At 38.2% G+C, this 16057-nt stretch overlaps 1 protein-coding gene across 1 annotated transcript; it reads left to right on the top strand.

The window, feature by feature from the left end:
• The first annotated feature begins 3554 nt into the window (after window positions 1–3554).
• On the top strand, window positions 3555–14079 carry c25h12orf75 (chromosome 25 C12orf75 homolog). Its single transcript, XM_007546703.2, has 6 exons — window positions 3555–3930; window positions 8434–8458; window positions 9973–10008; window positions 10967–11046; window positions 11554–11584; window positions 12387–14079. Exons 1-5 carry the CDS (start codon window positions 3888–3890, stop codon window positions 11556–11558), a joined length of 189 nt encoding a protein of 62 aa, XP_007546765.1. The 5' UTR covers window positions 3555–3887; the 3' UTR covers window positions 11559–11584; window positions 12387–14079.
• The last annotated feature ends 1978 nt before the right edge of the window (window positions 14080–16057 follow it).

Here is a 16057-nt window from a genome sequence, read left to right as displayed (position 1 = left end):
CTTTGCAACCACAAACTAAAACAGTAAAACATTTTAATGTCTCTGTATTAAAAGCCAATGAGTGAATATGTTTTGTGCTGATGGTCAAAAGCATTGAGAGCTGGAGCCTGTATGATGTGTGGGTGACCCTCGAAGTCTTTAAAAGATAAAAGCCTCAGTTTCATAAAAAAAAAAACAACAACAACAACAAATTGGTGTACGAGTTTAAAACATTTTTTTTTCTGAATTAAAATTTTAATAACCAAGCCCTTAAATATTTAATGTCTTATTTTCTAAAGGTAAGAATGTGCTCTGGTCAGATAAGAGCAATATTGAATATTTTGGAATACATACAAAACACTGTGTGGCAGAAAGCTAACACTGTACAGCACACAGAGAGAAACATGGCGGTGGCAGCATCATGTTGTGGAGAAACTTTTCTTCAGCAGGCACAGATAAATAAAAATATACTTGTCCATGCTTCATCTTGAATCAAGCATGGACCTGACTGACCCAGTCAAAGTCTAGTACAGCAGGTCTCCCTTAGCTTTCAGAATTACCTCATGCAGAAGCTTAGAAGCTTTACAAATCTTTCCACATGAAGCTAGCAAAAAGTTGACCCTTCAGTGCACCCATCTACATCCCACTGATATCTTAATTATTTGATCTGATGCTCTGCAGCAGCTGAACCCAAAATAAACAGTCTTCCTTGTGTCTGTTTATTGGAAAACTTCAAAGACCTACTTTTGGCTTTTGGCTATCAAGTGAGAAAAAGCCCATTAAAGGCTTTTGAAGATCTGAATAACGGTCTAACTGATCAAGGCGGCTCTCATTGTGCTGCATATGGCTAGTCTAAACAAGCAGGTCAAAACGCTCCCAGGCAGAGCAGAAAAGATTTCCCTTCTTCTTCCCAATGGACTTGTGTTGCTTTATTGTCCAAATTAGACAGTGCATTTTGCACTCTCACTATACTAACTTGTTAAACTTGAAGGTACCACTAAGTCTGCTTTTAATTCTAGATGCTCTTTCTCAATGCACCCTGCATAGAAGGGAGATCCAGCTAAATAAGAAAAAAAAAAAGAAAACATAGGGCACATTTTAGGAATGACAATTAATGCTGATGCAGTTTTTCTCCTTGGGGATCATGAAGATGGTGGGGATTAATCTCAATTAGATGCTAAACAAGTAACCACATGCTAGAAGCAGAGAGGGAGCCAAGGAATTGCAAAGAAAATCCCAATTCATACTTTTTTTTTGTTCTTTTTGTAAGAAAATTATCATAAAACTTTCAAGAAATCCATGTTTTGTGGTGAGGATTTTCTTTTTGGCCACACAGAAGCTATAAATCCTTGAAGCGGTGACACTTCTCCCCACAATTTGGTTAAGCCAGTCCGGCTGTGAGGTCAGAACTGTATCTGTATGCCAATCCAGTACCAATTTAGCTCCGGTGTGAAGTCATATATCTCACCCAAACGCTTCCACATCAAGATTTTATCTGCATCGTGAAGGGTTCCCATGGGAAGTTTGTGTGACACCGACATCCACAGATGCTAGAGCGCTGCTGTCTACATGATCTGTGGGATGGATTTGGAGAACCACAGGTGAAAGCAGCACAAAATGTTTATTCATTTTACACAAATCGACTTACAAACGAGAATCTAGGAACACGATTACTATCAAAAACCGGCTTAGAAGGAAGCCCGCCAATCAGATTCTGTTAGAGGTCCAGAAGAGCTACTAGAGGCACAATAAGGGTTCCTTGATGTCTGCTGACATGAGGAGTTCAAACTTAAGTTCACACCACCAGAGAAAATTGACTTAAAGTTCAAGAACAGAGTATGTTGATCCAACTGAACACACTAATCAGAAAAAAAAACTATTTTTAGATATAAATTTTACAGATTTGCTGAGAATGTATTGACTGACAGTGCAAGAATAAAAGAAAGCAAAATATCATCTGGGAACTCAGAACTATTTTCTCTGTGCGAGTCTTGTTTTTGTGTTCCTTAGTTGTGCTGACAGATTGTTATAATTAAATTTGTGCATCATTAAGATCCCTGCCATCTCTCATATTCTTATATTGTCACATTCAACTAAAACATTTTCTGTTTTGTCAGTTGCCAAAATTTGTAGTGTTTGCTAAATGTCAAAAATAATGAGAGAGATAAATTGTTGCACGTGTACACTGCACTGGACTTCAACAGCGTCGTTGTTCATTTGAAAGATCCATTTTTGCCCCAGTTTGAAATTTCCTCTGAATATCTCCAGATGTTGCTACAATGTTTCTACACAATCTTCCTTCCTTCCTCATGACGCCTTTTACACTGTGAACACCACCAGTGTTTTCTGCAGCGTGATGCTTCCACCCCTGTACTTTACAGTCAGACTTAGTCAGATAACAGTGCAAACATCACGGTGTTTTCCACTGAGTGCATTTGCAAAGTGTAATCTGACTTTTACTGTAGCTTGTGGAGAACCGACTTCTTCTTCTTTTCTGACTGGCCTTTCAGCCTGTGTCAGTGCAGAACCCAACTGATGCTGTGGATAGAAACACATGCTGCTGCTAGCTTCAGTCCGCTTCTTCCAGCCTCTTTTGTTCAGAGGCTGAACAAAACCTCTGGACAAAAGAGGTTCAACACAAGCGGTTGCTTTAGGGGTCTAGCAGAATTTGATTTAAGTCCCCTCTTACTATAAGCAACTTCAAAACAACAGTTTTATTCCAGGCCAGAAGGAATCTGAATGGATGGGCCACGTTTGATGGAAAGTCAGTGACGAAGATGTATTTCTGAACAAGTCAAGCTCAAACACAAAGAAACGATTAAATTTGTGTAGAACAAACAACACAAAACTAATAGCAGCAGATTATTACTATGAAGGATTATTTTTTTGTCTATTTCTCTAACTCTTAAGACAAATTTTTAAGCTATTTAAAACCTAATAGTACTGTCAGTCTCAATAAACGGGGACAGATTTTTGGTTGACCGGGATTTTGAGGGCTCCAGATGTCAAAGATGCCTTAATAAAAGCTTAACAGTTTAATGAAATGTTGAAAGAAATCCTGAGTGAGCTTGTCATTATCAATTAATGTGAGGATTACCATAGAACGAAACAACAAACCGTGTCCGTCCTGCAAGAGCTCCAAAGAGCATGACTGGAATAAATCAAAATGCCCTGAGAACTGCCGGGGGCCAAGACATGACCCTTGTGTGGCATTTGCGGTTTCCTATGCCGGGTGTTTGGTGTTCGTCTGTAGCTGGATTGTTTTTAGTCGGAACCCAGAGGAGTCGGCTTTTAGCTGCGAGCCTCGGCCGCAGAGAAACCTCACAAAGATCCTCTGTTTCCATCACACAAAAAAGCAAACTGGGAATTTCACCGTGAGCTTCTCTCTCCCACAGGCGGATGCATCGATGCCCTTTAGTACAGTCAATTTTTTACACCTTCATGCAAAACGGAAGCTCCCCATTGGTTAAAGTCACACTCCACCCTCCGCCTTCTTTACCCTGGTTTCCCGGGCAACCATGTCAGGGTGGAGAAAAAGAGCAAATCATGTGAGGGCAAAGCATCTTTCTCTCCATCTCCCCCCCACTCTGTCTCTCTTCCTCTCTCTCTCTCTCTCTTGCTGTCATTCTCTCCGTCTCAGTGTGTGTACGTATAAAAGCGTCTCAGAGCTTTCACCTCAATCTGAGCTCTCTGTGGCTTTGTGGGGCAGGCAGGAGCAGGACTCAGGCACGCCACCAAAGGGCATCCCTCTGAGTCATTTCTTTGACCTTCCCTCTCTGCTTCCCCCCCCACCCCGAGTTCCTTCTCCTCCCTCCGATGTGTCGCGGGTTTCCCTCCTCATCTCCTCCTCACCCTTCCTCTCACTGAACGTCTCCGCTCTGCCTAGACGGTGGCTGCATCGATGCAAAATGGGTTGTGGCAATTCCTCAGCCACCAGCACCTCGGGAGGGGGTGAGTGTTTCAGGAATCTCCGTGTGGATGTGTCAGTCAGCGGTGTGATGGCTGGTTGGTGAGCGAGAGGCTGTCACCGTCTCTGCGGGAAGGAGGAGAAGGTGTTTTGGGGGTACATGAAGTCTGTCGGGGGGAAACGCTTACGCTCAGGAAGCGCATCTTTGTGGGTGCATGCTGGTTACTTGACTTCATTCATGAAAACATCTTCTGCCCTGTCTAAAAATCTTTCTTGCTCTATATTAATGACAAGAAATTTACAGAATCCTTCTTGCATTTTGCAATTATGTTCACATTTAAGAGTTAATACCCTGAAGATGCAGACGCTGAGTCCAGTTTGGCAAAAGCCCTAATCTAAGACTCGACTGCATCTATACAAACATTTTGACTTTCATACAGTTGCAACATCTGGGCATTTCTTTTTAGTTTGTCTGGTGTTTTTTCCTTCACCGTCTTGCCTTCCAAAGCAAAACTGGCATTCACTCATCCTTGTCTCCCCACTTGACGGATACAGAGTGTGTCCTGAACGCAGGCGCCTCTGAAATACTAAATCAACTCCTGACTTTGATTCGTAAAAACCTGAAGGACACGTGTGAATGGAGGATATTCTCTTATCAAATTGTTTTTCTAACCCTCACCCAGATGTCCTGCTTATCTCCCCCCCAGCACATCTCACTCACTTGGCTCAGACTGTTTTAAATGACACCTGAGAAAATCTCCAGGGTCGCGTACACACACACACACACACACCAGAAATACTGTCTAGGTAATAATTAGTTTGAAGTATCTGCAGAATTACCTCACCAGCACCACTGCCCATTAAAGCAGCGTGATGAGTGTGTTTGTGCTTGTGCAAACGTGCGTGTGCTTGCAGGTACCTAATCAGTGCTTGCCAGGCGTGTTGACGTAGCAGCCGGATCCAAATGTGATCCACGCTGAGGTTCCACGGCCTGTAAACAACACCTAAGTACCTCCCTGTGGGCTGGACCTTGTTTGTCCGTGACAGGCGGACTTCTTCGGTCGGCCTCATCCATTTTTTATTGACTTAGTCTCAGAGGTCAGTGATCAGAAGAGTGTCAAGGGCGTGTGTGTGCGTGTGTGTGGTGTGTGTCATCCTGTCACTCTGACAAATTGGGAATTGCAGCGGCTCTCGTTTGTCCACGCCAGCTGATGCCAGGCCTGTGTCAAAGGACAAAATTAAATCAACTATGGCTGGATGTTTCTGTCAGACCAATCAAACTCACTTTATATATAGTTATAGATATTTGCTTTATTATTGTAGATTGTTGCATAATGAAGAAAATAAAAACACCCATACGAAACTTAACTTTTGGTTTGGTTCTGGGTGGTACTAAGGCACTTCATAAACAATCAGAACTCTTTTGATTGCATTTTCTCAGTGCAGGCTAATGATGAAATTCCTCCTTTGGTTTTGTTTTCTGCACAGCTGCAGCAATATGTCTGAGCTTCATTTAAAAACCCTCCATGCATTTCACGTAACAATAAAACACTGAAGCAGTTTGTGAGGAAGACCAGGGCAGGCTTCGTCATCAGGAATCACTTTGAGTCACGTTGTCATAAGAAAGCATTCAAGAGCATCTCATAAATTACAATACCAACAAAGAATAAACATTATTTCTGGAACTTATTTTAAAAAGTGAAGCTCATTCATACCCCTCTATGTTCATTCAGTCAAGAATTTCACAAAAGATTAACAAAAAAAAAAAAAAAAAAACTACTTAGAAGGTGTCAGTTTTGAAAAAAGTATATTTTTTTATCGTTTAAAATTGCATGTGAGATGTTTACACTCTGAAACTTTAATAATAAGTGGAAAAATATTCATAAGCAATACAGCAAATATATGCTCCTCATAATTGCTGGCCAGCTTTTGGCTTGTTTCCACAAGTATTTTTGCTATTTTTGAATCTATAGGCATATCCCTAATCTTCAACCCAGATTATTTAGTCAGAAGAAACATGTTGGGTAAAGTAAAATATTATAGGTAACACAATCTTGTGTTTGGTGACACTTAAATCTATGACACCAGTCGCTGTCCACATCTTCTGAATCTCTCTCAAATTCTTGAAAGGACTTTGTATCATAATCCTCCAGTGGCTCACAGGTTATCAGGCTGCTTCTGCACCTTTTCTCTTCCACATTTTTTTCTTCCTCTTCACCTTTATAAAAAATAAGCTTGGATACGTCACTTCTTTGGCAATTTTGTTCACCCATAACCATCACAATGAGGAGAAAATAAACTCTTAAGTTATGCAACTCTGTGTGTAACAAATCCAATAATAATTTCACTTTTCACATTTTAAAATTTTTTGAAATTTGTGAAATTCTGCTGTGAAAAAGCCACGCATCACGACCTGGCTGCGTTTTTTTATTCTCAGTGTGCCTTCATCTTTAAAAATTAAAACCAGAACCAGCTTAATATTTATGTGCAACATAGAAGTAAATATTCCCATTCTTTGATAATAAAAATCTGAATCCTAACCACTGCGGAGGTCATTGAAGAAGCTGTGAAAGTCAAGTCGGACAAGATCATCATGAATTCGAGCCTGGCCCTTATCGAGTTCACTCAAATGACCGCACTATATGTCACATTGTTCAACCCAAGCCTTGTGCTCGCAGATGTGCAGCCTCGGATATGAATGAGCTTTTGTTGAGGACACTGAAAAGGCTTCTTTGTCGCTTTAGCACACTAGAAACCTTTGCAGATCTCTATATAGACAGAAATATTCTCCACGATTTTCCTGCTTCGTTTTCTATGATTTCACGTTCAGGTTGATGCTTCCAGGATAAGTTTGGCACAAGTACAGATAAAAACTGGTTGAAGAACAATCCTATGCATGTCTTTCTACACTGTTGTTGAATGGAGCTGTGTGTACAGTACAAAGGAGGAGGAGGTTAAATTATCCTCCAGCTTAACATCATCACTTTAGAGCCTGTGCATCAGGAATGAAGAAGTGCTAATTGGCTCATCTAGGAGTTAAACAGCCTTGAGCTTTCCACTGGTGTCACTGGAACTGAGGCTTCTTGTGCTGCTCTCCATACTGTAGGTTCTTTGGCAGTGGAGCTGAAAACCAAAAGCAATTTTAAGCTACATGAGCGACATCAGGACTCTAAACTGAACTGAGTCAAAGTTTCAAAGGCAAAACAACAAAAAAAAAAAGAATGATCACACTGTTCAATTCAATGCTTACTTGTGAGCAACAAAATCATCAAAAGGCACTTAATGAGACAAATGTGTCCAGTTCATATCCAATCATATAGTTGGATTTGGATCTAGTTGCATACAGTTCAGTTGAAATGCAATAAGGTCATAACAGGTTAAATATTTAATTGGTAATATTATGAAGACACATCTAGCAGCTCAACATTAGCTGTTCTCTGTGCTGACCAGAAGACTGGAAGGAGACACACACACAGTAAAAACAGAGCACAGAAACACCGAGTCAGGAGTTCTGTCTAGGGAAAAGAAACAAATAAAAAAGAGGGAGAAGATGTGGTTTATAGTTGAAATATCAGTGGCACTCTCCAGGAAAGAAATGCAGCTGACCTAAGAGGCACTGTGACAGAATTATTTCTATACAAGAACAAACAAAACGAGCAAATATATTTAATATAATATATATTTTTTAAGTTGCTCTCCGCTATAAAGAGATCCTAAAAGCACTGAAATATGAGTACTTTTAAAAAGAAAACAAAGTTAAGTACAAATGACAGCATTGTCTTCTTCAGAAAGAAGAGACGGGTAAAACTAAAATACCAACAGAATATATTTTCTATGCAGCGGAAAAAAAGAGAGTGCATATGTTTAATGTTTGCGAGATTTCTTTCAGATACACTGTCTGGGAGAAAGGCACAGCTAAGCTGAAGGACTGAGCTGGGAGTACTTTCTACATGGAAGAAAAACACAGAGAACACACATTCTTGAAAGAAACAATATCTGTATGTGGCTCCAACCAAAACAGTTCTTTTGTCTGCGTTTTGTCCTATCATTAGAATGTAAAATACTTGTTTCTATATAAAAAAAAAAAATAAAAAAAATAAGAACAGCCGCTCTGAGCGGCTGTGTTTCTTTGGGTCTGCTGAAAAACTGAGTTGCAAAACAACTCATTAACTTCAGCAGCCATCTTGAATGTTTTTAATAATTGTAGCCTTAAGACGCACTGTCGCATTATCTAATCAAAGTCCAAATTCGTGTGAAATCTGTCGCTTAACTTCGACAGATTTCACATGGAGCTGTCTTAATGATTGAGGTCGTTTTGACTTTCGCTCAGTGACGGCGCATCGTCGTCACGCTTGAGGCTTTAAAAGCAGAAAGAAAAAGGTTTACATTCACCCTTAATAAAGTGAGTCTACTGCCAGCATCCTATTATTGTCTGTCCTTGATTCAGTGATTCTGAACACAGAAATTAAAAGTTAGTAATGAAACATTCTTCCTCCATTAGGTATGATGGTTGGGTTAAATCGTGTTCATTTGTTTTCTGTTCTCAGGGCCAGCAGAAGCCTCCAAAGATGTGTAAGTACATCAGTCATTTTTAAGAATTTGAAAACATTTACGAAGCTCTGTAGGACATAAATCAAAGCTAAAATCAAGTTTCTGGTAAAATTTGCAATCATTGCCTTCAAGTTTTTAATGTTTTGTCAACTTTTAGTGTTTTATTGGACTTTAACATGATACATAAACACCAAGTAGTGCAATAATTGTGAAATAGAACAGAAATTATGCATGGCTTTCAAAAAGAAGGTTTCTGTTAAAAGAAAGGCATAACTAGTGTCAATCAATGTCTGACGCAAAATACAAGTGCATTTCAATAAATTATTACGTAAAAGTTAATCTAAAATCTATTGAATTTGTGGCAGGTATATTGAACATTTGAAAAAAAATCTATTTTGTTTGTGTATTTGAGGGCTCATTCTGGGGCGTTTTTTTTTTTTTCCATTAATACTTTTCTGAAAAGGACAGGAGAAGCAACATTACTAAAGCCTTAACTGGAAAAATTGATAATGGGTGTACTTGAATTTTAATTTTATTCTATTTTTTTCAAACTGTGTGCTTTTCATTTTAGTAGTACTTCCCAGAAAACAGCCTTGGTGGGTCCCAAAAAGCTACTTATCGATCAATTTTCTTGTCAGTGTTAAAATGAAAATCAAACATGTGTTAAGACTCAACCACAGTGAAGGAATACATATTAACCTGGTCAGGATTTAGATTTCCAGTAAAAAAAATAGATTAATTCACTGTAACAGGGATAAATTTACAAGCGTGTGTGTCTACTTTGTACCTTAAATCAGCATGTATGTTTCCTGGAAGCCATCTGAGCAGCCAGGTTCAGCCCTTGAGAGCTGACTGAAGAGTGCTAACTACCTGAAGCTAATCAGGTAGTTGATCAGCTGAACTACGCATCAAAATATCACAAACAAATGTAGACCACACTCATTTTGTCGCATACATACAAACTCTTTCTTTATCTATCTACTGCAATGCCCGTCAAAAAGGACTTCCTAACCCATTTCTCCGAACCCTGATTTCATCCTTTGGTTTTACCAATCAAGCAGAGTAAGCATGCTAGGTCAAGTCTTTAGGGACCCACAAAGTGGTCGAATCCCAGCGGTCTACTTTAGTGCCTACTTAGTTCCTTCCAAGATGAAACAAACAAACAAAACAAGCACACGCTCGCATTTTATGTTCAAAACAAAAGAATCTGCAAACAGAACAGCCTCCAAGCTGAGTATTTTTGGTGTTTTGTCCCCGGCGCAGCTTCATGTGAGCTCTGCGACAACAACACGCTGCAAGCAGCTGATTGTTCAATAACCTCAGCTGAAACGATAATTGCCAATTCCATGTGCCGCATCGTCAGCTGCTGCCACCGGGGAATGATCCGTATTCCCTGCGGCTCGCCGTAAATGTTCCGCAGCGCAGCTGAAACAAAACACACCCAGGAGTCCAGCGGCCTCTTCTTCTCAGAGCTTCAGGTGTTTTTGGGCCAGGCTGTGAATGCTGACCTGACCTGTGATTCTTCTCTCAATCAGGACAGAAGATCCCTCGGCAGACGATGAGAAAAGAAGGTATTCTGTTGACGCTTCTGAGGTTTTCGGTTGACATGTAGCTTTTTGTGAAACAATCAGTATTTTCTGCAAGAACTGTAACCAACAACATCTGCTAGTAAGGCAGATAGTATTATATATATAAAAAAGTATTCATATCCCTTTAACTTCCTTTTATTTTGTCTCATTTCAACCTGTTAACTTTGACCAACGCCTTTGTTTTTGCTCATTAAAAGCTTCTAAACAGCACGATACTGCCACCACCATGTTTCACAATGGGTATGGTGTGCTCAGCGTGTTTTTTGGTGTTCTAAATAATGCCAACATGTAGGCAAGAATTTAAGTTTTCCACGTGAACTGAGCATATTCTTCCACATGCTTGCCATGTCTCCTTCATGGCTTCTTGCGAACTGCAAACAGGACTTCTTCTTCTCCTGACTGTTTATAGATTCAGGGACTTTCGAAGTCAATCCGTTTCATATAACTTCATTTAAATGAACATAGTAAAGGTTTAATTAATGCTCTTCTTGTTACATTTTTCACTTTTAAGTGGACAATCATTTCTTGGTAGGCTTACCATTATGTTATACTTTTTCTACTTCCATATGATGGATTGAACAGAGCTCTGTGAAATGTTTAAAGCTCGGAAAATTGTTTTGTAACCCAATTCTGCTTTAAATGGCTCAATGACACCTTTTCTGACTATAAAATAAGCTGAAGACAAAAGTGTGCAATATTCTCAAGATTTTTGAAATATTTTTTTTCTTCCATTTTTTCAGTCTTTTGGTTCTAAAAAAAAATCTGAAAAAGTTCAAGAGAGTTTTTTGCAAAGGACTGAAATTTCTTAAGAGTTGAAACTAAAATAAAATAAATTCTATGAACATATTATTGTTAGCTGAATTTAATCTTACTGTTTCTACTCAAAATATAACTGACAAATTACATTGCACTAACATAATGTCTTCTCCTGTCCTCTCAGGAATTATGGCGGTGTGTATGTGGGTCTGCCTGCGGACCTGACCACAGTAGCTGCTAGTCAGTCTAAATCCACACAGAAAGGTGAACATCTGCTGCACACGTTCTAATTTTAAACAACTTTGACATTGAAGTGTATTTATGAGGCACATCTGAACATAGACGCTTAATAATCTCCATCAGATGAGCTACAGCAACATGCAAAGCAGCCACTCACCTCATTGTCAGAGTCCAAAAATTTGATCCGTTAAAAGAAAAATATGTCAACCTTGAAAATGTTCATGCTATTTATTAGCTCTGTTTGCAAAGTGGACAGTGGAACTGATTCAATTCAAGAAGCAGCAATGTACTGGAAAATCATAATGCAGGGTATTTTTCTTCTTTATTTCACATTTTTTGTGCTGTTTTAGTTGTCCTTGCTGAAGTTTGATAAAACCGATTGTATTTTGAGACGTATCATTTCCTATTTTAACTGATCTCTATCAGTTTTGAAGAGATACAGAAATATCAGACACGGTAAAAGATTGAAAATGTCAAACAATGTCCCTACAAATAACTTGTTGCTGTGCATTTTTCTTCTTCTTCTTACAGACTAGCAGCTACAGAATGGAGTCCAAAACAGGTACCTGAAAAAACAATAATACAGCTTATTTGGCTGTTTCTTTTTGGTTTTTTCTAAATGATCCAGAACCAAAAATATTCATTACCGCAACATTTTCTGTGTTTAAAAATTTCTAATGGGACCACTGACAATATTTATACTAGATGTTTACAATAATAATAAAAAAAAACAATCCAGTTATGGATTAATTGGGATGAGCACTAAATAAACTTCAGAAATGTATTTCTTGGTAAGGACAAGTTCAGGAAGCTAAATTCCTGGAAGCATTTAAATTAAGATTAGAAATGCATATGCTAAAGAAAAATATGCATTTTCTTATAATTACCTAAATGTTCGAATATTATAATTACATAAAACGATGTTAAGTTGTAAGAGTAATTAAAAAATTGTACATTCATTATCTGACATGTATTAAACTACTGCATGGCCATGTGTTGCAGTACAGTTTGAATTTGCTTTGTACCTCAGCCTTACCCATAAGTCAGTGGGCGGGGCTACAACGTGAAGTTGACTTGTGCTGGTTAACCAATCAGATGTCTGATGAGCCACAGTGACAACTGAAACAAGTAAATAATGCTAGAACAATTATTTGTCATTTCATGTGACTAACTGAAGTTTTAATCACAGATTTAAATATTTAGTTATTTATTTATTCAGTTAATTATCTACCAGGTATCGTATTTAATGTAATCATGACAGTTTAATCACATGCATAAAAAGTTACTTGGACTGAGTTCATTTTGGCTCTACATAAAAAGCTAACTCAAAAACTGTTGACTTTTACATTGTTTGGTCTCAACAGGACCCTACAGTTGAGTCACCCAGAGACCGTCACATTACAAGCAGAGAGCATCTCGCCGCTCTGGTTCTGGTAGAAAATGGACTAAATAAGGACTTCCAGAGTCACACTGAGCAAAAGACAGGAACTAGCAGAGCGACAGAAGGTGGAGTGATGTTTGGATGCATACAGCATCAGCCACCGCCCTTTATCCTTGAGAACAAAAGACGAAGAAAGAGGAATCCCAGACAGGCGCCCCACGCTGCGAGGAGCAGCTGAAGGTGGTATCAGTGGACCCGCTCCCCCCTCTCTCTGTCTCTCCCTCTCAGGAAACGATGGAGGATACAGCCAACTTCACAGTTGAATGTGTGGGAATCACACAATCTCCCCAAACTCCCTTGGCAATAATATTTTCTGCTAATTATATCACTGCAGTGCATAAATGCTTAATTGCAAAGTAGACTGAACGTGTTGCTGGTGATGAAAATAGAATTTATTGCAATCAAGGACCTGCTGTTGCATTGGGAAAGTGAGATATTATTCTCAATAATCGCTCTCAGAGCTGTAATGAAGCTTGTTTTACACGATGTTCTGGGTGTGGTCACCTAACCTCATTCCATGCAACGATTTTATGTATCTGTCGTGCTTGTTCTCCCTTCAGCATTATGATTTTTTTTTGCTCAAAAAAAAAGAAGCTCAGAATACAATACCTTTAAAGCCAAAAATGGGAGATTTTCTTAAAGTTTTCATAAGCTGAACTGTCAACTTCTTTTCTCACACCCACAGCATAAATGTAGATTTGCAAAAACAGCCTAATCTTGGAAGAGACTGAAAGGAAGCAGCTCAAAAAGAAACATAGAAACGGTGAATCCGTCTTCAATCCTTCCCCCCCGCCCCCCACACTATATAACTGAACTCCATGTTGTTTAGTCAGTGTGTAATATTTGAAAGAAAATATGTGTTGAATTGTGCAATTTTCTTTTTGTCAACAAACACCACAAGAAAAGATGAAAATGAAGTTTTTATTGAAGTACAGCTTATATTGTGATATTTACTGTGCCTTGCGGAGACGTTCCCACCCCTTAAACGTCTTCACATTTTGTCATGTTGCCAGAAACACCAGTGGATTTTATTGAGATTTTCTGTGATTATCCAACACAAAGTGGTGCACTGTTAGAAAAAAAAATCATGCATGGCTTTCGAGTCCTTTTATAGATTAAAACTTGAAAATTATGCTAGTCCATCACATAAAATCTTAATAAAACACAGCAAAGTTTGTGGTTACATTACGAGAAAATGTGGGAACGTTCAAGAGATGGTAATACTTTATCAAAGCTTTTTAAACTCTTTGTACCCTTTATATTTGCAAATTATTGACTACTGAATCAAATCATGTTTCGTTCTGCTAAGCGGCATGTCAAAAGTGTGCAGAAATGTTTGATCAGTGTGGGGGATAAAAAAAAAGAGAGAATCTGGAAATGAACTCAAGAAGAATCGACAGAAATTCTATTTTGACTTGCTAAGAGCACAAATGAGTAAAGATTTCCAATGAGGAAACATGGAAATCCATCTATTTTGGACTTCTGTGATGTACTTGCAGTCTGTACAGGTTCTTTGTACCCCGCTCTTTGCCTAATGGGATTTTCTCCAACACCTCTGCAAACCCTGAACATGGATAAGAGAATATTGAAAAGGAATAAACTGAATGAATTTTTAATGTTTCTCTGTGGCTTTAGGACAGCATCCCTAGCTGAATACTAAGTCAAGAATATTTTTTTTGCAGACATCTTGTAGCTTTTGAAATAACCAAAAGCTACAAATAAATTAATCCGGCAAGTTCATGTAATCTTTTTTGGACGACATCAAGATGTTTGAGCCTTGCGATGCCTCCAACATTGTGCGCATCACAGCGAAATGCTACCGGTTGATGAGGAAAACAGCAGATCCTCACACCCTCAGCATAAATATAGCTGTGGACAAGATCACTGATGCCTATTGTTCTTGCAAGGCTGGGTAAGTCGGGCATTCATGGTTTTGAGGGTTACTTTTGAAATCAGTGATTACAGTTTAGTAAAAAGCCTTTTCAGGTAAAATAAAATCTTTAATGTGTGTCAGATACGGTACACGTTGCATATTGATCTGTTCAGCAAACGGAAGACTGTGTAACAGACAGGCTTCAAGGTGTAGAAGTTGTATCGGTACTGCCATTATGCTGTACTTAGCTAAAAGGTTTTCATAATGGATGTTTTTATTACTGAAGCTGTAATGCAGAATCTCAAATGGATAAACAATCACTCAAAAATATCTCCATTCACTAAACACAAAGAAAGCAAAGCAATAATACTTAACACCAGCACACACTCCTTTGTTCTTATTGATCCTACGACGGTTGAGCTGCAAAAGCTTTGATCCAAGCGAAGCATTCCGTTTCAGATACCCCACTGACAGTGGAGAACCATTCTTTTTCGAGTCCTGACGCAAAAACTTTATGCCGGTCTGCTAGTCCACAATGTACATTGGCATGTGTTAGCATGTGTCTACTACTGTAGCTTGTGTTTGTGAGACGGTCACGCACATGGTAGCTGCGCTGGGACGTGAAATGGGCATTAGCCAATGAAACGCGGCCCCTGTGTTAAGGTCCATGACGTATCAGCGCATTTAATCGATAATAACACGCTTTTTTATTACTGGAAACCATATTCAAATATCTATCAAAGCTACATTTATAAACAATTGTATTTTTAAGTATGTTTTTAATACATAGTACACCATATTTAAATATGCTTAGTGGCTATAACAATAGAATAGGAATAGAATATTCTGATATTGATGTATGATGAGCATATTACAAAGCACACAGCCGTTCATAATTTATTTAATAAATTTAGTAATATCAATACATATTTATATAACTATACAAACACAAATAAAAAATGATTATAATGACACAAATAATGATTAATACTGAATAATATATATTGGATACATGTTTGTATGTATATACATACATATATATAGATAAATATCTATATATATATCTTTTTCAGCCGACGAGTTCTAGCTTCAGAGTGATTCAGCAGCTGAGATTGAGTCCAAAATCCAATGCGAGATTCATCCGTGCTGCAGTGAATCCGTCTCTCTTTAAAGATATTTTCCACTTCTACCTCACATCGTGTCTTTAGGAAACCTTCCAAACAAAAACGGAAGATTTGGGATGTATCTTACTTTTGACAGAGTGAAAGAATTACATATAAATAATAGTCTTTACCACCTGTGTAAACTTTGCTGGTGAATGTTATAATAAGTTTTATAATATATGTTACATTGTTTCATTTCTTATGTAGGCTCTTGTGTCAGATAATCTAAGTCAATGTTAGAGAATAATTAATTTTTTCAGATTTACGGAATCTCAGTTAGCCTGGTAGAAACATAAAGTCACTCCCTAAATTTAAAACCGAACTTAAAACACACCTTTTTAGATCTGCCTTTTCAATATGACACAATTGGTTTGCTTGATTTTATATAGATTTTTTACATAGATTTATATATAGATTTCATATAGATACATTGTTGTGTATTTATTCTATTTATTTTTAATTACTACATTTTTATTGTTGCTGTTACTTTTTCGCTCTTTGTACGGTGTCCTTGAGTGCCAGAAAGGCGCCTTTGAAATAAAATGTATTATTATTATT

The sequence above is a fragment of the Poecilia formosa genome, unplaced genomic scaffold, assembly GCF_000485575.1.
Source record: "Poecilia formosa unplaced genomic scaffold, Poecilia_formosa-5.1.2 Scaffold17, whole genome shotgun sequence".
NCBI lineage: Eukaryota > Metazoa > Chordata > Actinopteri > Cyprinodontiformes > Poeciliidae > Poecilia > Poecilia formosa.
This window is presented reverse-complemented; position numbering and strand designations above follow the sequence as displayed.

What these genes read in the sequence shown, in the direction of transcription:
- c25h12orf75 (XM_007546703.2), top strand. Translation starts at nt 3,888, where the DNA reads ATGGGTTGTGGCAATTCCTCAGCCACCAGCACCTCGGGAGGGG. An exon ending in CACCAGCACCTCGGGAGGGG is followed by an intron (nt 3,931 to 8,433) that starts GTGAGTGTTTCA and finishes TTCTGTTCTCAG; the next exon opens with GGCCAGCAGAAGCCTCCAAA. An exon ending in GCAGAAGCCTCCAAAGATGT is followed by an intron (nt 8,459 to 9,972) that starts GTAAGTACATCA and finishes TCTCTCAATCAG; the next exon opens with GACAGAAGATCCCTCGGCAG.